This window comes from Oryzias latipes, chromosome 5 (genome assembly GCF_053564925.1).
Source record: "Oryzias latipes strain Hd-rR chromosome 5, Olatipes_Hd-rR_3.1".
In the NCBI taxonomy this organism is placed as follows: domain Eukaryota; kingdom Metazoa; phylum Chordata; class Actinopteri; order Beloniformes; family Adrianichthyidae; genus Oryzias; species Oryzias latipes.
The window spans coordinates 11392481-11416810 of NC_136241.1; the positions used below are offsets into that span (position 1 = coordinate 11392481).

At 37.0% G+C, this 24330-nt stretch overlaps 1 protein-coding gene across 22 annotated transcripts in view; it reads right to left on the bottom strand.

The window, feature by feature from the left end:
* Positions 1-24330, bottom strand: part of atp2b2 (ATPase plasma membrane Ca2+ transporting 2) — a 144126-nt gene that overhangs the window by 36203 nt on the left and 83593 nt on the right. For 11 of the 22 annotated variants that reach the window (XR_002873277.2, XR_013655951.1, XM_011474843.4 and 8 more), the window contains 8 exons: positions 16724-16924; positions 13748-14005; positions 12924-13049; positions 11313-11438; positions 10867-10899; positions 7565-7657; positions 5847-5888; positions 3655-3819 (listed from right to left, as the gene is read on the bottom strand). Coding sequence is in view for 20 of the 22 variants with exons in the window: in XM_011474843.4 (XP_011473145.1) it covers positions 3655-3819; positions 5847-5888; positions 7565-7657; positions 10867-10899; positions 11313-11438; positions 12924-13049; positions 13748-14005; positions 16724-16924 (1044 nt within the window). In the remaining 2 variants the exon portion in view is untranslated. The remainder of the gene's footprint in view (positions 1-3654; positions 3820-5846; positions 5889-7564; positions 7658-10866; positions 10900-11312; positions 11439-12923; positions 13050-13747; positions 14006-16723; positions 16925-24330) is intronic. The other 11 variants (XM_078947080.1, XM_078947081.1, XM_078947079.1 and 8 more) reach the window with 4 other exon arrangements.

Below are 24330 nucleotides of genomic sequence, written 5' to 3' on the forward strand. Positions count from 1 at the left end.
GAATAACCATTGCAGGGTTTAAACAGGTTCCTTTAACAAAAACACACACACACATACACATAAATACTCATCAGCTATTTTTAATGATTTGTTCGCACCAACTTATCTCTCTGAAAAAAACTTCTGCTAAACCTATGACCTCTAATATTGAAACAATTGATTTCCACACAGCAAAATGTACTTCAATAAAAATTCCTGAACGATTTTCACATTTTCAGAAAAAGCTATATTTGTGCAAACTATTTGTATTGTTTACATATTTATATGTTCTTAAAAACGACATGTATTTCTTGTTTTAAAGAGCTATCTGCATGCAAATTAACATAATACAAAATATTCTTTTTTTGTTAATTGTGATTTTGAATATATTTTTGATATTGTACCAATGTTACGAATTAAAAAGTAGATCTAAACTTATTATTGTTTTTAAGTATTCTGTCTATTTTTACCTTTAGTTTTTAGCAAGTGTTTTCCTTGCAATAACATCTCAGAGAATTTTTCCTGAGTTAAAAATCTCTTTCTTGATTAAGGAGCATTGAGAATTGGACAGTGGAGCAACCCATTATAAAAGTAATGTTCTCTTTAAGATTCCATTATTCATTAAAGAAACTTTTGTCATTCACGTAAATTAACTAAAGAACAAATAAAGGGAAGACAAAGTTGTTGAATAATAAAAAGTTGCTTTAAAAGAGTTGATGTTGAATATCCATTTAACTTAGATCATTGGGGAGTCTGCTGAAATTGAACCAGGGTTAGTAATACACTAAATAATAGTATTAATGTACACATTTTGAAAAATATTCTGTACTTTGTTCAAGTACTATTTGGAGTCAAATGACTCATAATATATTTCAACCCAGATATTGCACTTTAGAATCTACAACATTACTGAAAATTGTCTGGAATACTCACTACTAAGTAAAACAGGTAGTTATTTCAGGTGACTCTTCAACTTTGAATGTACTAAGCTTTTCCTGCCGGTACTTTTTCAGCTCCTCTTACAGCTGTTTATAGTTCTAAAACTTCTTCTCTTAATTCCTCTTTATGTCTCTGCAGCTATCATATTCATCTGCTTATCCATTATTACAATATCTGGTTGGTTTGCTATCACCTGCTTTTTGGCGCTGTGTTGTCTCAAGTCAAATTTGCACAGTTCGCACTTAAGGATTTTGCCTGGTGTGCTGGATCCCTGTCTCTGTGTTCTTGTACTGAGGCCCTGTGTCTCTGCAACCATGATCACTGTATCTGTGCTGCATGTCAGTCCATCCATTTCAAGCAGTTGCTGGGATTTTTCTATTTCAGCCCCTCGGTGAAACATTCCATGTAAGGATTTGTTCTTTCATGATAGTGCATCTACTTCCCTCATGCTCTCCTATTTTTATTTCCTGAGTCATTTACTAAAGCATTCCATTGCTTTTAGTCATCTTCCTGATGCTCTGAATTATCTTTGATGTTTCATTCTGGATGGTTGCTATGAAACCTATTAGTCATCTGCCCTATTTTTTATGAGAATGCTGGATAGGGGATGGAGAGCATCATGCAAAGTGAGAGGCTCATCGGTCTTGATGTCAGTGACTTTAACCTTCTTATTTAGTCACTTTAAAATCCCAGCAGAGTATCTGATGGCTGACCAGACGTAGCTGTGATATCTGGGATCTTGTTCTTTCTGTTAATCTGATTTCTTAGAAGTCTGCTTTCCTTTTAAAGGTATTGCGCGGTGCCTAGCTGCGTCTTCATGATTAACATTTGCCTGTAGGGCACCAAAATATTTGAGACTGTCTTCCAGATATCCTATTCTGTCTTTTAGCAATGTAATGGCAGTAACCTCAATTCCTACAACCTTTCCTTGTATTGTTACCATCCAGACATATTTTTCTAGTCTGACTGCCATCACAATGTCATTGCTATAAATCCTGGTGCTGGAGGGTTTGACAGTCATGGCACATTCTTGGCACACAGTTTGATTTCATTCATGTAAAAGACGGAAATGCATAGCTGTCCATGGCTCAGTTCTTGTTCTTTGCAATAATCTGACTTCTCTGAACTTGCTTAACCCTTAGAAACCTATTTAGCCATGGCTGCCTTCCCACTAACTGTGTATGGTTATCATTTGCCCTCTACTGTGACTACTATTTCTGCCATGCTGCCTTCTGGTCGTTTAATCCTCTCCTTTTGTCTTCAGGTTACAGACTGGACACGGTTTTCTTGTCTAAATGTCACCCCAATGTCAAAGCTGTACATCCTGGTATGGGTTATGGTAGTTTCTGGCAAAAGGAGCCGGGGGTACTCATTTTGTTTTCACAATGTTAAAGCAATGAGCAGACCAATTTTTGAATAAAATTCTATACATCTGTGTGATTATGTGCATGCTTGTTTAAAATGCGCCACACACACCATTTATCTTATCCTAAATATATTTCTGCCTTTTCTTAATTAGGGTCACATGGATTCCTGGAACTTGTACAAGCCGTACACACTGTACCCAGACCATCACAGTGCACAAGGCACACAATCAAGTCTCCAAGAAACCTATGAAACACACATTCATGAAGCTTATTTACATAAAGATTTAGGCCCCTATCTTTCATTCATGAAGAATAAGCAAGCAAAGGTACAAAAACTTGTCGTGCAAAAGAAATAAGGCAAAGAGATGAAGTTTTTTGGGGTTTTTTTTCTTCAAAATGGGAACCTTGAACACCCATCAGATTAGTCCCAAACAAGAAATCTACTTATTTGGCGGTTCCAGTTAAGGGTGTATATTTGACTGTGACCCTCTCATTATTGAAAATGTATATGTCAACAGCATTAACCGCTATATTCTAAGATTTAAAAGTTTGTTATAACTTCAGAAACAGCTAAAAGACCAGAAAACCCTAAATCGAGCACATCAGTAAACAATAAAACAGCTTTGCTAAAAGTACAGTAAAAAAAATAAAAGACCTGTTTGTGGAGTGGGAAATTCTTGTGTGCAAAAACTTGCAGAGAGTTTTACAGCAACGAACAGCCATCTGTAACCGTGGAGCTCCATGAACAAACTATAAATACTCACTATCTTCTTAATGTTGTAATTTATAACAGTCCTAATAATACAAAACCAAATTGTGTGGCCTTCAAAGTGACCCCAGAGTGTGGGGTTATTTTTTGGCACAGGTAAAGTCATCAAATGCGAGACAAAGAGAAATTTAACTAAAACTTTACCGAACTGGAATGACATGATACTTGTTTAAGGATTTTAATGAACTTTACAGATGCGTTTGAACAACAACATCCCACGGCAAAACAGCACACTCAAAAATCAACAAAGCTTTGGAAAAACTAGGCATTAAAAAAAATGAAAAAATTAAAACAGTCTTTCTATAATGAGCTTAATGGAAAAAACCCATAGCTGGAGTTTCTGGGGAAGAATACATTACATTATAAACCAAAAACCCCTTGGGGTCATTTAGCTTCTTTAAGACACAGACAACTGAAGAGAGTATGACTGCAACTGCAAAAACATTTATAAATAATAAAAAATAATAGGAACATTTCGATTGGAGCATTGATCTTGTTCTTAATGAAAGGAGTATCATCTTTTAATGACAGAGAATGGTTCAGAACGTCATGTTTTGATCTTTCACATTAATAGATTTGTCTGTGAGACATTTGCTGTACCTGCATAGCCAATCTGGACAGCCAGCTTGGTCAGCTTCCCTTGCAGCACAGACTTCTCTTTCTTTGGAGCTGATACTTTCTTTTTCTCCTTCTCATCGGCCTCTCCACCTTCAGCACTCTTCAGAGGCTGCATTTCCATGGCAGCTGCTCCATCCTGCTTCTTCACTGTAGACAGACAAACACCCGCATGCACACATCCACATACAGACATACACGCACAAGGAGAAAACAAAAGACCAGACTGATTAGACTAGGTAAATGTCAGAAAAGAACAAACTCAAGTACTTTCATACTTTTAATCTAAGTAATTTGGATGTTTGAGCATCAAATGTAATGGTCCCTGAGGAAAAAAACAAAAAGACAAATTCAAAGAAAGTGTCAAAAGATCGTATGAGTAAGGAAAATTATCAAAAAAAAAACTTTTCATGCACAGCTTCAGTTGGCATACAGACAATGTTCAACCAGAAAATAAATAATAAAATACAAAAGAAATCATTGGAACAAGTGATTAATAACAAAAAATTAAAGAACAAAAGTAGTTTTAAAATGGTGTTTTTCTACGTTCATTAATTCATTTATGTATTTATGCTTTTTTTTGTTTTTCCAAAAATGAGAAATGACTTTAGAACTGAAAAACTTTGGAGATCAATTTTAAGTTCCCAAAGGACTCATTTAATGAAACCAAGCCGTCCATGTATTTAAGCTTTAATCCTGATTTATGGATGCTTATTAAAAGAAGAAAATGTGCTTAAATCTACTTTTCTTGCAACTGGGATTAGAAACTATGCTTTAATTAAAGAAAAAAGAGCATCATCAGGAGGAAACGCCAGAAATACTGTATTGTGTGCAAAAAAAAGAAGGAAAAGTTTGAATAACACAGAAATTTAAAGACTTCTACAGCGAGTAAAATAAATGTGTCAGGGAGAAACTGTTACATTTTCTGGGATTTATTGCATGAATTATTCTGTGGTGTGGTAAACTGTTTCTTAGTTCCACATAGACTAACACATTTAAACATGCAAACATTTCTTAAGTAAAATGGTCTCAGTCTTGTTTTTATAAAAAATAAAAAAAGTCAAAAGTGATCTTTTAAGGCTTTTAATAAGTATAAATCCATTATATCTCATAGTTTTGTTTTACCTTTTTAACACTAAATAATTGTCTCAGTAAAAATATTATTACACAGATGAGCAAATCATTTAAATGACTGTTTTAATAAATCCAAATTTGAATAAAAACAATATATATATATATATATATATATATATATATATATATATATATATATATATATATATATATATATATATATATATATATATATACTAATTTGGTTCAGCATCTACCACAGTAATTTAAATTTAATGTATGATAAATGACATTTATGAATCTTCAGATTCAGTATTGCTCCTATGACCATCATCTTAAAAAATGTTTAGTTCAAAATATTGCACAAAAAAATGTATAAGGGGAGTTCATGGTCAAGCCTGACACATTTACAATTCAATTTTGTGACTGTAAACAAAGTATAAACAGCGAAAAGCACTTTTAAATATATAGATAAGAATAAATGTTTGTTACATCCTTACCTGACCCCCACAAAAGACACACAGCAATAAATTAGTACTATAACAATTACATTAGATAGTAAAATAAGGGAAGAAACCAAATAAAGAAAAGAATATTTAGTCCAACGGTATAAGATGGCAAGAGTAGAGTTTTTTTTTCTTTTGGCTAAAAGGTGCACACAGGATAGCTGAAGGACAATTTGCTGTTCTCTAAGAAAGAACAAGATGTGCCAACAACAAAACAAAGTAAAAAAAAAAAAATAAGATAAAGAAGAGAGAACAACAGATCACAAAACAACACATAAGTGGCAGACAATGTGTAGAGAAGGGCTCTCCTAATTTAATGAGAATGTGGAAAAAACCTGGGTCAAACAATTGGTCTGATTCCCTACCACATACACACCCACCCACACAGATGGACTGGGTCTCTTCAATGAATTAGAACTACTTGGTGTGTTATCAAAAGCAAATGTGGGCTTGAAATAAAACACAGCACAGCAATAACCTTGGACTCTCCACCTGCTTGTGACCCAGAGCATGAACCATACAATGTAAGGGGCGAAGGAGAGAAAAAAAAAGAAGGAGGGAGATGTCGGGGGAGAGTGAAACATATGATTTGGTTACCTTTAATCTGGTTGCTCTCCATATTGCCATCTTGCATTTTACCTATGATGAAGACATACAAGACCATAACAACAAAAATAGCCAAGGCAGACGAGTCAACAAATAATCCCCACAGACATGGCACAAACAATAAAAAAAGCCAAAAGTTACAAATAGGGAGACAGGAAAATGACTTTTAATACAACAACTCTGTGACAGTCACATAAAAAATATTTTCACAAACATTTACATTGAATCCACTCTCAAAGAGGTAAAAGCCGAAACTATTCTTTATATGGTGATTTATCTGCACTAACATGTGGCAGGTTTTGTAAGTAGTAATCAAAAGTTATGCCCCTGTGTCCTTGGAATAGAAATGCATAGATCAACTACAATTATGTCACAGCTTTCATAAAACACTGAAAACTTCCTACTCCTGTAGACTTTCTTATAATCATAATCATCCTACATGCAATATAAATCCTATATGCCCAATTATCATCTGATTAAAGAGAATAAGACAGCAGATAAACATTGACAGAGGAGGTATTTACACCAAAAATTCACACATACAGAACACACAAACAAGACAGCATGCAGTTTGGGAAACACGTGCAAGATCACGCACTGAAAAGAAACCAGAAGTGAAATGTGGAGAATATAGAAAGAAAGAAGGAAAGAAGGAGCACTTGAAGGAAGAGTTCCTCACGTGGAGAGGCTTCACAACTGGAGAAATACTGAAAGCTAAGTGCTAATACTTCATTATTGACGTGGTATTTGCTCAACTGAAGTCCACTTACTTAAAAAGTTCATTCAAACCAACTGGCAATTCTATGGCTGGCTGTTATATTATAACAGAGCTGCAGTAATTGTGTAAGTACAAACAAACAACAAATCCAAATCTGAACAAAGGCAAAAAGTCTTGAAGTGTAAGTAAAATGCTTTTTTCGACAAGTACAATGTAAGACATCAAATTAAGAAACAGAATAAATCAAAAACCCTTAGTCCTGAAAATGTGATGCTGTTATCCTTTGAAACCCTTTCTTCTGATATAGATTGTTGGGTTTTTGAGTGGGAATATCAAAGCTAAATTGATTCAGGGAGAGCTAGGACCAGCAAACTGGAGCAGGGTCATTTTATCCCCACTTCCAGATTAGTCAGTTCCCTGGAGTCACAATAAAGCTGGACCTGACATATTGCTGTCTTCTAAACCGGGACAGCACAAGGTCACTATTATCGAGTAAATTATGCCCCGGCGGTCTTGAGTCTAAACTCTCTGGGGGATTTTCGTCAAGGAGACAAAGACAAGAAGAAAACCAGCGCAAATATGAAGGAAGTTAATCTTTCTGTATCTTGTCATGCTAACAGGAAAACAGGCCCTTTAAATTACCGTACAGAAAACTTAACCAAAAAAGGAATTGGTGGGGATTTAGCCGTAGCAAATCTTTAGGGGGCACTTTCTTTTTAGTTTTATACAAAATGTACATTAATTTTTTAATGGTGTCTTTATTCATTTTATCCAAGATTGGAAACAATACAACAAGAAACACAAGACTGACTTCCGAAACTAAACAAGCATGCACTAACATCAAGGAAACAGTAAAAAATGAATAAATAACAAAGGAAAAACTGAGCAGAAGGTGTGTGCTGATGATAAGAGGAGGCAAGGAGGCAGTCGGAGATGTAGGAGGAACCAAAAGTCAAAACAGAAACAGGTCAGAGACGTTTTGTCAACCTACCATTAATTAAGTTGGCACTGCCTGTGGCATTAATGCCCGCAGCCCCATCCGTGGTTATAGTTGCAATGGGATGGATAGGGGGATGGGAGCAGTCTAGCCAGTAGCAATGAGGGTTGAACATAAATGAACAATAACACACGCACACCCACACACACAAACACACACAAGCCCACCCAACCACAAGCACGTACAAGACAGTGAACAGAAATAACATGGTTATAGCACAAGAAATCAAGCAGATTAAAGCAGACTGTAAATGAAAACTATTGTGGGTGTGTTTTATGGAACAAAAACATGTGTTTGTGTAGGTTGTGACCTAAATGATGTAACAGACTTTGCTAAATGTCAAAAAACAGAGTTTAAAAAGGAACAGGTAGAACAATCAAGAACTCTGCATACATGGGGTTTTAGAGCAGGCTTAAAGGAAACACTATTTCTCAAAAACAACTTACCCAATTAAGCCTACTTATTGAACTTAAATACCCAAATTTACTTTTACACTGTGCGTGTGTGTGTTTTTTTTTTTTTTAAATACAGTGTGAATTGAGAAAAGACAGAAAATATGCTACATTGATTGAAACTATGCTACATTCATTGGTTGAATGCTATAAAGCAAGGGTGTCAAACTCATTTTCACTGAGGGCCACATCAGCAAAGTGGCTGTCCTCAAAGGGCCAGATATATCTTATACATGTGACTAAATGTAATGAAAAATAAATGTAACTACTCCTTAATGTTAAATAGCTCATTACTTATTTATCATAACCTTTTAAAGAGACAATTACAGTTTCATAGAAAACATATATTTGGTTGTTACTCTAGCATAAATCGTTTTCATTTTTGTCCCCTTATTTAAACCCACATAACGCCATTAATGAAAGATCAAAGTGTCTAAGTGAATAAAAAAAAATAACATAAAACTGAGCGAGAAAGAACATGTATGACACGTGTAACATTTTACAGAAAAAGGCTGCAAACAGCCTTGCATCCAACTGGTGGTTTGATGACAACAATTTATACACACATAAGACCTGCAAACATTGAATAATTACAGCTACACATAAATAATATGTTATCAACTAAAGAAAATTTTTATTTTAAGACATTAAAAACTTTTATGCTCTCGCGGGCCACGTAAAATGACATGGTGGGCCACATTTGGCCCCCGGGCCTTGAGTTTGACACGTGCTATAAAGCATTCAAGCCATCGTTTTCCCTTTTCTCTTTATTTATAATTGTATCTTCCGCCATTTTTTGGTGCTTAAGTCCTACAATTTTTTCAGCTATTTTAACCATTCAACTATTAAAATTTTCAGCTCTTTCAGCTATTTCCAGCTATGACTTTCGGTCCTCCAAATCCTTGAACTTTTCAAGATATTCCAGGATTTCCAGGATTTTTGCTTCTATTAAAATACATGGGGAATCCTTGGTGTAGAGGCTCGCTGGTTCTATACCTGGCACTAGCATTTTTCCCAAAAATATATTTTTTGTTATTGTGATGTTTTCACTTCTTTATTTATGGTCAACTATAATCATTTTTGTCTTTCTTTCTTTCTTTTTTTTTTTTTTGCTAATTGCTACCCTTTAGGCTTCATTTTCATTCAGCATTATGGCATTCAACCCTGGATTTTCTTCTGGAAAAGCAGTTCCTTCTAGTAACTACATTGTGATAGTGTGACATGTTCATCTTTATATTTTTGTACAGGTTATGGAAATGTTCAAAATTCATAAATATCACCTTGAAACAGAATTTTTTTATGATAAATTAAAAACTGGTTTTGGCACTTACAAAGTACAACTGTATAAATTACGATAACTGTATGTTAGTTTGTTGTTAATCTTTGCAAAACCATGATTAAACAATGAAAAACTATTCAATGGAGAAATTACTTTTAAATTCCCTGTAATTCCCCTGTAATGAATTAGCAGTGAGATCTTTCAGCGGCCACTAAATGTCATCAAATATGCTTAGTATTTGTTCCTATAGAAAATATAAGTAAACTGTCATATTCTTTTTCGAAGTTTATTTAAAATGTACCAGAATATGGAATAACTGCCTTTTTGCTCATAAATAGAAAAGTAAAAAATGTAATCCAAAAAATGTTAGTAGGTCTTGTTTAATTAGTGTCTGTTTTTAACTGTGTGTGTGCATTAATGTGTAGTTAAGACATTTTTATCATAAAAGTTTGTAATAACAATCTTACTTTAAGGTTTAAAGTCTTAATCGAGAAATACATAATTATTTTAGGACACATTATTTTTAATCACCAGACCAACCTACCTAAATATGAGTCGTTATAGTTAAGTTAGGAATTATTTTGTTCTAAAAAAGATATCATAACTTATTTCAAGGAATCAAATTGTACAAGTTTCATTGTCAGATTTTTATCAAATAACAAAAAGGATGCACATCTAGGATTTTATATTTTTAACTTGTTTTGAAAAGGAATTTTTACTTTTTTACAATTGCAAGACACATTTTTTTGTTTGTTTTTAGGTATCGGTAAAAAGATTTAGATGTTTAGTTCCAGTAGAAAAAAACCTGTCCTTGATGTCTTGATTATTGCAATGCAAAAATTCAATGACTGTACTACATGGTAACAAGGAGTGATGTGTTTCACTTTTACAGAATTGTGCCAGTTTTGCACCTTAACAGTACACATTAAACTTTCAGTAGTCGATCCTTTGAGATAATTACATTCGGTCGGATAAATTGGACAGTCGTTAAACCTATAGGTCATGCAAAGCAAATGCAAAACTGCTGAAGCAGTACAGTTTCAGTTACAGCGCACGTCATACGAAGAGGAAAGGTTTTTGAGAACAATCAAGGACAAATTGGGTCCTTCTTGCAACTAGCAATTATTATTTAAACAGCAGAATGTGTATGCATGTCCAAAGTTTTCTACAAATTCTAAAAGAGAAGTGAATTTGTAATCGAGAGACCTTTTTTTTTTGATTGATGTAATGTTTTGAAAGCATTAGATCATTGTCATTTTGCTTTCGCGCTATTGTCTATGTCATTATATACAGCAAAGGTACATGTATGAGAGTCTGTTGCTAAAACATGCTGGATGTGATTTAAAAGGTTTGATGCGAGCAGTGTTAATCTATTGGGAGACGAGGTAATACACTAAGAAAATAAGTTGTTCAGAACTTAAAAAGATGTCTCTTTTTAAGATAGAAATTAAAGAGGTACAAGGGTGCATGGCTTTGGAAAAGTCATAGTGATTTGCTGGGAATCACTACAATAATCAGAGGGGGTCAAGCACAATTCCAGGGTTCAGAGAAAAGTGATACTGTACCTGTGTTCTGGTGTCCGTCTTCCACTGCCCCTCCTTCGAGGTGAATTTGGAACAGTAAGAGAGTAAGGACAATGATGTACAGAGACCTACAGAACTAAGTACTGTCGCTCACATCTGAGACAACAATACTTATCTCAGATTACATTCATACGTCTTCAGTTAGAGTATAGGTAGTATTTTCTTCTCAGGTTTTAACAGGTATGTGCCATTTATTTGTATTTTGTATCATTAAACAAACAAACACAAAAAAACTCCAGGCAAATAGACATTTAAAAACAACAACATTAAACAATGAGCCTTACACACTCTAAACACGTTCAGCTATTGTAATACAGCAGTTGGTTAGTTCCTGGTCAACCAAAATAACATTCAAGTCAAAAGAAAACAATTGAAGGCTTATCCGATAAGCCAAGAAAAATGTCGAACTAAGGGTTTATTATTTTTACCTTTCTTCTCTTTCTTCTCCTCTTCTTCCACACCAGCTCCCAGTAAGGTGAAGATGATTCCAGTCTGAGAGTTGACACCAACAGCAGTCACCACCATGCGACCCGAGCCCTCCATCACATGGGTTCCTGGGGCAAATAGCAGTGATAAATCAAGACATTACAGATACATTTTCATTTTATGGGTTTCGTAGCAGCACTTTCCGTCCTATTCCTATTCATGTTCTCTTTGGCTTAAAGCATTATGCCAAAAGACCACAAACAGACCAAACGATTGGTGTTCGTCAAAGTAATGGAGAAAGAGCCAGTACCAAAGTTCTCAATAGAGTTTGGTTAAACACCTAAAAATATTAGCATTACTGACTGATACCAACAGTAGTGATATCAAAATTAATTGTAATTTTTAAAAGAATAAACTTGTAAATTATTATTGCTATCCAGTATATGAAACGTGTGTCAAAACCATTGACTGTATATGAGAACTGGACACAATGAGTTTGACGTCCTCGACTGAAAATGGCTTTCTTCCAGCTCGAGTGAAATTAAGTTAATTCAGTCGCCGTTTTTTCACAATATGGGCGTCGCCGTGTTGGTCCGAGTCAGTCTTAGCCATCATTCCTATGGTCACCGCTCTTGCTAATCAGGAGTGAGACTGTTGGAGGGGCACAACCCTACCACTTGAAAGCAGGCTATGGAGAATCTGTCAATGAAACATTATGATGTGACACCACACACTTTCATTGAGGCATCTGTTTGGTCAGTTTAAAACTTGAATAACTTGCTTTATAGAACAAAATATAAGGAAAAAAAGTCAGGATTAACAGTAAGAACCAGAGCAAGAATGGTTATTCTGGCAAATATAATGACTGCAACTGAGCAACACAGTTAAAACAGAGGCTAAATCTATGTATACATGTTTAACTAAAACTCCTGACCGAATGACACATTTGTGAATCAAAGAAAAACAGAGGAAAAAAATACATTTGATGTTTTTTAGATTATTTTAGACTAACTTTGACATCTGTGAATTTGTGCCATATATGCAAAATCTAAACATACAGCAAATCATTAACCTTTAGGAGAGAAAGGGCATGGGGGTAATATGAGGTTAATTAAAGTAGGTAGAAAGATGGCTCAAAGCTAATTAACCATTGGAAACATTTTCCAGACGTGTAATCAGACTAACCTACACTTCTCCTAACGGTGATGATTGAATTTTTTAAGAAACCTACAGTTGCATATAATGAATCATTATTGTCATTTACTTTAAACAAATTGTGAGACATATGATGAATAACCTTTTGTCATGGATACTCTAATCTCATGTCTAACAAACAAATACACATACTCATTTACATTAAAAGATAAGCTAAAGTTGGTATCACTATTTTAAATTAAAAATAATATTTTAAGTTATTTTCACTTAAATTATTATAATAAAAATCCATTCTTGGTATTATTAATACACCGTCCTGGTAATATGGAGACAAAATTGTACCAGGATGCCTGAAAAAACACGTCTTTTTTTCTTTTCCTAGAGTACTAAACTTTACAACAGGAAAACATCACAGGAAAAAAATGCACACTGTATTAGATAAAGAGCTTGAAACACACCAGACAACAGCATGGGGTCTTTGTCTGCAGCTTTTTTGACGTGATCAGACTCTCCGGTCAGTGATGACTCATCAATCTTCAGGTCATTACCCTGGATCAACACTCCATCAGCTGGAAGAAGATCACCTGCAGCAAGACAAACAGCTTATTTTCTTTCTGCTATTGCAGATTATTTTTTTAGCATGAGAACTTCTTGCTATGGTTATAATGCTGCTGTTTTGTATTATGGAAAGTGTTAGAAGAGCCTACATTAGGTATGTGTGGTTTGCATGTAAAGATGTAGCTGCAGAATGACAGCTAATCCCTAAAAAGTGATTATATCTATGTGTTTGAGTCAAAGATTGTTGCTTGTCAAAAGTCAGTACATTTTAATACACTTACAAAACATCACATTTAGCTTAATTTAGTTTGGGGTTACTTAAGTCAACAAGAGTGATTCAACTAGTAATTTCAAATAGGAGTGCTGTGACATCAGAGGACAGGTCTAGGGTAAAATCTTTAAATCTTTATCTTCACCTTTAGCTTTAGCTGCACCATGGAGCAATTGTTAAAAAACCATAAAAGAGCAATAGGAGAAGAAAAAAAGGGGAGTGGTTCACCCCCACTGGGCAGATAAAGCTAAAGATGGAGCTTTTTTCTATTTTTCTATCTCTTTGTCTGTCACTACTCTGGCCATAACATCTAATGTTAACTTAGACCACTATCATAATTTTTAACAGAAGAATTGACATTTGAGATCAAAATGGTGAGAATGTTTTTGTCTGACCAAGTCACAAAAGTTAGTTTTGGCTTTTAATCGATAGCCAGAACAACGTATTACCTACCGTATTTGATTTGTGCAATGTCCCCCACCAATATGTCAGCTACGGGCAACTGTATGACCTGGCTGCCACGGACAACCTGGAATTTCTGCTCCTGCTCAATGCGGCTCTGTAGTCCCCGGAACTGTTTCTCTTTAGACCAGTCATTGAAGGCTGTTACGATGACCACACACACAACGGATAACAGAATGGCGGCACCCTCAATCCATCCAGCATCTGCTTCTCCTTCATCCTCCACTCCTCCTGCAGCTGATCCACACACTACAAAACAAAGGCGTCATTTGTTAGACAGGGTTTCAAGATAAAATATAGCAATCACATATTTACAATTTTAATGTACATGTCTCTTTGATCAAATACAAATGTACTTTCTTTATAACATATCACCAGTTTGTTTCAATACGCTCTCCTCATCTTTCTAATGATTGAACAGTGATAACCTGAAAAGGGACATGACGTCTAGAAAAAGTCAGAACATCCAGGCCTGACAAAGACAGATGGAAAATTTGTAAAAGGATTAAATAATGTAAAAGTTCTGGACTAAGTGAAGAGGAATCTGTAATACAATATGTCCCCTTTTCAACTCAAACCGGAATTAATATCTCTGAGGCCAAATGCTGACTAATCTTTCTGTTTGTTTTCTCTCATTAAAGCTGGTTATCTTTTGAAACAGAGGAGTTTTTCTGCTGTTATTGTGTTCTTTTTATGATTCTGGATTTTATATCAATATATTTTATATGCATTCATGTTACCTTTTGAATGCCTGAATAAAAATGATGACCTTAGGTGGAACCAATGTAGAGACAGGCAAAAAACAAAAAAAGAATTTGGAACTTTGTGATTTCTTTTTTCATTTCCTGAGTTTGCTTCTTTCTATTTTTACATTTTTTTATGTTAAATGTTAACTTTTTTAATACTTCTGTTTCAATTTTCACATCTTTTACCCAGATATTCTAGTTTTAATGATTAATCAAAGCAGATAGGTGCGATCACCTGTCATTTTGTCCACATTATAAGGCACACTTAAAAGCCTATTATTTTTTCAAAAATCCACAGTACAACTTATAATCCGGAGCGCCATAAATATGACTTATTTCTGGTTGTGTTTACTGATGTTGAAGCAATTTTTAGAGGTACCGGTATTCAAAATGTCAATGGTAAATGGCGTATACTTATATAGCGCCTTTCTTCCTACAAGGACAAAGCGCTTTACGGTCACGGACCCATTCACCCAGTCACACACACATTCACACACTGGTGGCTGCTCCGCTGCCAAACACAGGCGCCCGCCAACCACCAGAGGCAAGGTGGGGTTCAGTGTCTTGCCCAAGGACACTTCGACTCATGGGCATGCAAGGCGGGAATCGAACCTGCAATCTTACGATCATGGGTCGACTGCCCTTCCGTTGCACCACAGCCGCCCATATTCAAAATGTCAATCTTACTTTGTCATGATTTGCAAGTTTGGGTGTTATTTTACACTAACACAACTAACGTGTAACCTTTTAGTTGTGACCAGGTGAAGTGATGGTGACCTGTTTTTACGTGTTACTAACAAGGTTGGTAGTTAGCGTAGACACAGTAGTGTTTGTTTTAGCATTATCAGTCATTTTGTTTTGGGTTTTTTCATGTTTTGCAAACATGGTTGGGAGTTACAGGTATTGTGAATACACTATTGTGGGTAATGTGTAGTTCTAGAGTTAATGTCAATGCAGTTAATAAAGCCTAACTGCAGCCTTATAGTTCAGTGCACCTTATGTGACAAAAGTTTGAAAATAGACCATTCATTGCCGGTCCGCCTTATAACGTGGTGCGCCCTATGGCGCGGCCATTGCGGTCCCTACGGATTTCTGGTGTTGATTTTTTGTTTAAATTTCATTCATTACCCTAATCCATTTTTTCCCTTTCGAGGAGCCTATCCCCTGCCTTGCGGGCAAAGGCAGGGGACCTCCTGGACAGGTCGTCAGTCTGTCACAGGGCCACAATCACACACCCGCGCACACTCACATTCATACCTTTGGACAATTTAGATTAACCAATTAACCTATGAAGCATGTTTATGGACGGTGGGAGGAAGCTCGAGTCCCTGGAGAAAACCCACGCATGAACGGCGAGAACATGCAAACTCCACACAGAAAGGTCCCCCATGGATGTTCTGTTTTCAGGTCCCCCAGCCAGGACTTGAACCAGGGGCTGTGAGGCAAGAGCGTTAACCACTGTGCCACTGTGCAGCCCAAACTTCATTAAATTAAAATAAAACTGTGCATCTAATAAACAAAAAAAATCCCATATTAATCCAGATAAGATGGAAACAGCATGATAAAGACACAATTTCCATCATTTTTAGCAGTCGAATGGCATATTCTTTTCTTCTCAAAAAATTGAGATTATTCCTTAACAACATTCTGACAGTGGTTTTGACCTCCTTTTGCTAGATGATTAAGTCTTCCATTAACAGCGTTATTAAACGCCTGAAAATGATGACTGGACCCTTTGGTGGTGAAAATGACTTCTATTACTGTGATAAAGTTGGAAGCAATGAGTAATGCTGCTGACTCAGCACCCTGATATGGTCTGTGTCTTCATTTCCTGTTTCACGGCTCACAAAGCTGATGTATGGCCCCTGAGAGCTCAAGGTTATTTCTCTACTCAACACTTCATTAACGTTCCTGGTACCTTTCTTAGGCACATTTAACACAGTCATGATGTGCATGCACACATTTAAACTAGCCCTGTGCTTGATGAGTCACGACCTCTGGAGGCATGTCACAAAGTGTGACCTGCCTCTGCAATTAGAAAGCATGTGGGCAAACATGTGTCTCACAGTATCAGTGATGCCCCCAGGAGGAGAAGGGGTTGGCAGAGTTGCAGCCTTTTAGTGATATGTGCAGTAGTGAAGATACCCAAGATTTTGTGTATTTACGTAAGTGTTTGCAACAAACAAGAAAAAAATCAAATTCACAGGAGCTTTCCACTCACTTTCTCCGCCGCTCTCCCCAGGGGGGTGATAGAAGGAAAGGCCCAGGGAGATTAGGGCAGCAAGCTCCAAAATGATAAGAGTGACATCCTGCAGGGCTTCCCATACCAGTTGGAGGAAGGTTTTTGGCTTTTTGGGAGGTATGAGGTTTTTACCAAATATTTCTTTTCTCTTGTCCAGATCAGCTTGGACACCTAGAAGACCTGAGAGAGGAGGAAAAAGAAAGATACAATTTATTAGAGATGTCTGATACATCACATCCTGACATTGTCATTAGTTGGTATGGCACATTTACTGCTGCATGGTGTTTTTTGCATTTCTGAGTATTTCCTTATTCAAAATGTTGAGAATCAGGATCAGATGAAAAAATGCTGTTAAAAAAAGCTTGTAGCTTTGACATAGGTGCTACAGTCGGCGCGCAACAAGCTATCTACTTCATTCTGTTCTGATGCATCCGCTTGTAGAAAAAATAGATCCATTTTGGTTTCCTCGTCCGCACTGGCATCTGGCTCAAACCTATGCGGCTGAATACATCTGATACTGTGTTAGGAGTGATTAGAGACAGAATAGTTAGAAACTCCCTTTTACATTTTATTACACTAACTTTTACTTTTTATCACATTAATGGCTTAAACTCGATTCACTATGTATTATCATCTCAAAATTATATTACACTCCAGACAGAGCACAACCAAGACTATTGTCTCGCAAACATTCCTTTAACATCCTCCCTTTTTCATCTTTGTGTGTTCTGGTGTATGCGTTCTGGCAAATGTCTGTGATAACCTCAGAGAGATCTGACACTTTAGGTGCTCTGACCTTCGAACATCTAGCCTGCAACAGTCTGTGGGTGGGTTTTTCACACCATGATCCATCGAATGAGGTTCTGAATATGCAAATGCAAGGTATATATGCCAAGCCTTTTTCTGAGCTCCTTTGTTTGGACTTTGAATGCACCATGTTCATTTGTCTGTAACCCTGCGTACAAATTTGCGGTCTTTGTGCGGAGTAAACATTAAAAAGCTAAGTTTTGTCTCTGATACTGGTTGGCATTTTTGTTGCACCGCTAATGTTATCTTCGGGTTGTAAGGGGGGGTAGGCTAGTGGGAGAGCGTGTAAACAGATTGATGATGAAGAAAAGGGGGTTGCACTTATTCCATACCAACTGTTCAGCACATAACTCAGAGGCAAATTTCTGATGAAGTATTGCTGCTCTGAAGACACTATGTCCTAGAAAACAACAGGTTTTTTTTTCTCATTTTGACTAAAAATGACAAAATCACAATTAAAAGACCCTTGGGAATCCTTTTACAATAGAGTGGGACTTCAAATGGAAAATCATTAAGAAGTTAAAACAAGTGATTTAATTTTTTTGTTGGTTAAAATTCTTCTCCCTTCTTCTTCCCTGATCCTTTTCTTATATTATTTTTTTCCAACCTTTTTCAAGTCTTTTCACACTTTCAAACCACACATACCACCTCTAATTACCACTTTGAGTCATGCTGGACCACACATCTGCATTCTCTTACATAATTCTGCTCAGAGGGGAATTATGCTTTGACTTAATCCACCTCCACATACAGTGAAAGGTGTGTGTGCATAGATATCTTTAGCTTCTTTATTTAAAGAACTTCCTGGTGGCTTAAAACAAAATTTACTGATAGAAAATTGTCCCTTTAATTGTTGTGATGCATCAGATAAAACTGAAATGCAGAGCACTGAAAAGAGTAATGGTCAGATCATGTTGTCCATGTGAAATGCCTGTTCAAAAATCATTTTTGAAAAGAATTTTCACATTTTATTTCATGGATCAGATTTTCATTTCTCTTTTTCATTAAAATGTTTTTTTTATTTCTATTAAATCGAAATAATGTTTTAATTCTGAAAAATCCATTCATCCATTTTCAGAACCCACAAGTCCCTTTTTGGCTCACTGGGATACTGAAAGAAAATGTTTTAGACTTTTCTCATTTTTTTTTTTTTTAAATTGATCACCTTTTTTAAACAGTATTAATTGTCGAGTACAAAAGGGTGCCCAGAATGAATGAACTCATTGTTCATTCATTCTGATTGTTATTGATTCTGACTGTTGTGAGTCCAGTCAATCACATTAGTTACTGTGTTCTGTGAGGACATGGATTGCTAGAAAGAGTGGGTGCAGGTCTATTTGGGCTGCCCTGCAGGACCTGGCAGTATTTTGTTAACCCTTGTGCTATCCTAGGCACTTTAACATTGGGAGATGGGTCATCTAGACCCACTAGACAGTGCGCTGAACCTTTTTTCTTCAATGATTTGTCATCTTCGCTGGTGTCCATGGATTACATGAAATCTTTCCACCTCTATCCACCTTTGTCATGGTAGGGAGAACACGTCAATGTAAGGGTGGGGTCATCTAAGATAGCACAAGGGTTAAAGGGGTGCTGTCTAGTAGGTTTTCTGTTGTTGTTGTTGGCGTTAGCTATGGCTTACAGTAGCAGTAAAAACAAGGCATTAAACCAGCCTTTGTCTCTTGTTTGGTGTGACAACTGAACAATATTATTTACATAATTAGCTTACACAATTAGTTTCTAATATTTGTTGTGTTTTAAACATATTTTAGAAGTCTGTTACAATATTGGGGCGGGGGCTGCATAATGGCGCAGTGATTAGTACTTTTAATTTTCAACGAGAATCCCAACGTTACGCTCTCTGTGTGGAGTTTGCATGTTCTCTCTGTGCATGTGTTGGTTTTCTCTAGACACTCCAGCTTTCTCACAGAGTCCAAAAACATGTGACATAGGTTGATTGATTAATCTAGATTGTCCCTACATGTATCTTTCGGTGTGTGAGTGTGTGGTCCTCTGACAGACTGGCGATCTATTCATTGTGTATGCTACCTTTGCCTAACAGTAGCCAGGTTAGGCTCTGGCAACCCCATGACCCCAAAAGGGATAAAGCGGGTGAGGAAAATGGATAGATGTTACAACATAAGGACATGTCAAAAAAAGAAAAATGTTGGCGTTCGCATTTTAGCAGATAAATTATGTACTGTAGCTAAAATAAAACCAGCCTGCACTTCATATAAATAAATGTACATTAAAAATATTTATATTTTTAATAAAAAAAACACACTGAACAAAATGAAAACCACTAGATTGCAAAAAAAAAAAGTCTCAAGGGCTATGAAGCAATCACTATTTTGTATTCCAACAAATCTAAATGAAAGTCATTTTTTAGCAGAAAAAACTGTGTTTTGTTCATCTGAAAGCATTAATTAAATATTTCAAACAAAGCTACGTGATTTCTATCCAGATTACTTCCTTTGTTTTTTCTACATGAAACCACAATGTGTGCTCACAGCTGCTCCCCCATTTCTCCCTTCCTAACAAGCACGCAGCATTATGTCACTCGTAATGCGTCACTGGGTTTCCCCAGCTGGCCTGGATTGCACCTGATAACACCGCTTCTGCATGGCAATGCTGACATCTGGATGCATGGCTGATAGAAGGACTTCGTAAAGAGGCTACATCATGCTCTCACAGGCTATCTAATTTCAATCTAATTTACCTTTACACCAGCACTCGTCTTTGTTTAAATTCATACGGAACAGGTTTAATGTAATGGGATTTTATTTCTCTTTCTCTGGATCTCTTTTTTCCATCACAGCTCTTTTTCAGGTGATACCTCCCTCCTTTAGATCAAGGGTCTTTTCCAATGAATTAATAATCAACAAGCGCAACAACTTTACCTGAGTTTTGTTTGACTAGCCTATGCTGCTCAGGGATAGGGTGCAGGGTCATAATGAACACAGCTTAAACAAAAGCTGTATGGAGTTTGGAACAGTAAACAAATTGTTTTTAAAAAGAACACAAGCACCCGCTCAGTGAGTCCGCTGCACAGTCAGCTCTGCAAACAGATCAGTTTACAACAGTGACCATGTCCGAGTTTTTTAGCTGGGTCTGTGTGATGCTGGCAGAACACTAATCTATTTTCCCCTGTTCTAATCTCACCCATTGCTGTGGCAATTTTTATTAATTATTATGGGATTGACCTGGCTTTAGTAAGGTACAGGTTCCAACGTGAAGATATGTGACGTGCAACTGCAAATTAGTCCTCCACACAAACTGGGTTGTTCGCCTGGCTTCTATTTCCTCTCCCACAGCTATAGGAAATACTTTTTTTTGAGTCTGTTGGATGTCCAGTGGGTTTAAAACAGCATCAAATATGCTGGTAAGTGTGCCTCCCTGCTAAATGTTTAACGCACTCTTCTACAGTACAAGAGCATGCTCTGTTCGTCATAAAATCTCTCTTGCCCCCCCCCCAAAAAAAGCAAAAAAAGTAAATAACCCTGAACAACACGATCTTCAAGCGATCTTTTGTCAGTGTTTAAGCATATTTACATAACTGTTGTCCACTGCATTTCAAAGTTTTGTGGAAAATAGTAAATGCAGGGGATATCCTGTCAAGGTTGATTAAAGACAGTAAGAAAGTTAAGAGACTTCACCTTCAGAACAAACTTCTTTAAACAGACACCAACGTAAACACACATCAGTGTAGACCAGGAGTGTCAAACCCCAGGCCTCGAGGGCTGGCCTCCTGCTGGTTTTCCTGAAATCCTACCTTACACTGCCGATTACCTGGATCAGGTGTGTTTAGCTAATAGAGAGCCTCAATAGCAGGTTGTTTGGAAAACAGGTTGGACACCAGCCCTTAAGGCAGTGAGTCTCAATTAATTTTTGCAAGGCCCCCCCTAGGAAAAAGAAAATGTTTCGTGCCCCCCACAACCCCACCCACCACCCACACTCTCGCCACGGTGAGTATAAATAAGATCAGTATCTATAAACATTGTGTAAGTATACCTGAAATTGTATCTTTTAAAATTAACAAAAGAAAAAAAGCAGAATAAATCCACTTTCGACAAATATTAACTTTATTTTGCCACACAGAAACCCTGTTATAGGCTTATAAAGAAAAGAAGCTTAAAGTGCCTTAAATATAAAAAATCTGTCAGTCCTTATTGAAACTAGAGTAAAATAATTCAATCAAGCAAATAATTCTAAATGTAAATTGATCTGAAACATTAACCCAGCAGCACCAATATATTTAACGTTTTTACTCTAAAGAAATTGGTAAAAAACATCATGCTGATTTTTTTTCTAAATGATCTATTGTTTATTTTTTGATCTCATAAAGTGCAGCTGTTAAACTGCATTACCTGCTGTCTTTATGTCAAATACTGACACCAACTAAACGACTGGCAGACAAAGAATACATTGATGGAAAATAAAAACATATAACAAAAATGTCTACAATACTTAAAAAAGAATGACATTATCAACATGAGCTGAGTAATCTATGGCTACGTTTACACTGCAGGGCTTAATGCTCAATTCCAATTTTTGGAAAAAATCAGATTTTATTGCAAGGCCGTTCACATTTCCAATCAAATCCAAACTTTTGTGATCTTCTGTGTGACCGAGAAATGACCCTGAAGTGACCTGCATGAACAGAAGAGTCACGTTAACAATGGATGTCAACAACAGTGTTATCAACTGCGGGGCTCTTTTTGCATTATTAAAATTATTTTCACAAAGGAGCCAGCACAATTACAATTTTCTCATTTTAAGAAGGCATTGGAGCCAGGATCATCTGTATGAATGTGCGTGTGTGAAAGAGAGAGGAGAGAGCGCGTAGAGCGCCGGAGGGAGTGTGTGTGTTTATGTGTGTGTGGCAGTGACGTACAGTCAGGAGAGGCAGGTGAGGCTGTGCCTCACCTGTCATTATGGGAAGAAAAGAGAACAAATAAATTAAATTATTATATTTAATCAGTAATTTGTGCTTTGCAGTCATTTTCCATTTAAATGTACCATTTTTGGGGTTTTTTTCTTTTCAAAATCGCTGAATTTCCGCATTTGCCGTTCAGATACTAAGTGACGTGCGATGAGGCACCAGCCCGCTGAGCCTCACCTTGGATTGCGCAATACCTATGCAGTCAGACGGTACTGCTGTCTCTCTGTATGTCGGTTCAATCACTTGTACTATATGAGCTGAGTTTACATAATTTAGCAGATGTATATGATGTAAAGTGTTTGTTTTTATAAATAACTGTATGTGAGGGACGTGTTTCTTGTGCTGAGCGCTGAACGCCGGCAAAAAAGCCGCTGGGTGAGGCCAGACATTCTCGTGCCTCATGTTAGGGGGCGCCGGTGAGCCCTGAGATTATGACGCTAAAAATCAATAGAATAAGTGATAGCAAGCGGCAAGTCATTTTCTTCAGAAGGAGCGGCATATGGACTTTATTTAGAAGTAAAGGTAAGATGATAATAATGTTTGTGTTTTTTTCTATGCTGCAGTTTGTATATGAAAAAAAACACGTTGAAATGATATTTTAAACAAAACACGTTAACTGTTGTCAATTAAATGGTGAAGAAGTTACTCAGTATGGTTCATATGTTTGTAAATCTGACTGATGACGTCAGTGCCTCACCAGCCATTAACCTCACCGCAGGTCACTGGTGTATGTGTGGGGGGGGAGTGTGTCGGGTGCGGCATTCGTGTTGTGTGTTACGGAGGAATGACAATAGTAAAAAAAGTAGGCGTCCCCCAGAATAAATGCTATTGACTATTTATTAACCCGCACTGGAGGAACTGAACGGGGAAGTGATCCCCGAAGGAGGATCCGCCTTCGGCCCTGGAGAAGCCGAGAGAGCCGTCGAGTTTGGCCTGAATAGTTCTAAGTTTGATTAGTTATTGTATGAATGTATAACTGATGATTGAATTGTTTTTGTGTATTATTCATATTTTATTGCTTGAAATAAACCATTTCAAATTTTAAAAAAAAAAGCTGTCACCCCAAATATGAATCAAATCGGTGACCTCGCTTCCCTTCCACTGACTGGTCTCAGCAGCATCATCCGCCATGTTTGTTGTTTATGTTTTCGTTCCCGCCTACTTCAACGCAGAATTATGACTTTTGAAGTGTATAGATGACGAACGGGTCGGATACATGTGGCCTGGCCGTTCAGACGGCGGTCGGATACGTATCGGATTCAGGATCACATACCCAAGTGGCCTGGGTTGCATTTGGAAACATCGCATATGTGTCGTTCAGACTGTCATCAAAAGATCAGATACAGATCGCATAGGGGCAAAAAAAGTCAGAATTGGGTTGTTTCAGCCTACGGTGTGAACGTAGCCTAAAGGCACAAGATGATCGTGGTGTTGCGCAACAGAGGCAGCGCTCCACGTGCGCGTTCCACCTGGGAGCCTGAGCCCACTACCCCTCCCCTCTCTTTTGTGTGACAGGAGACAGAAGCAGCTGCAGGGACGGCAGTTCACAGTTTTAGGCTGTTACAAACACTGTTATATAACAGTTAATAGGAAACCAATAGTGACGCAGATTTCTTTTCAACCACTGAGCCGCTGGCACCACTGCCCCCCCGTTAAATTTTCGCCCCGTATTACCTGTGCCTTAAACCGCTGCTACTGCGCGCCACCTCTTGCATCGCATCGGGCGCGCCCCTTTATTTGAGAGGCACTGCCTTAAGGCAAGACTGTGCTTTAGAGAATAACCCCTGATAAATTCAGCTATATGTTAAGACAAACAAAACAATTATGCTACGCTCTTACC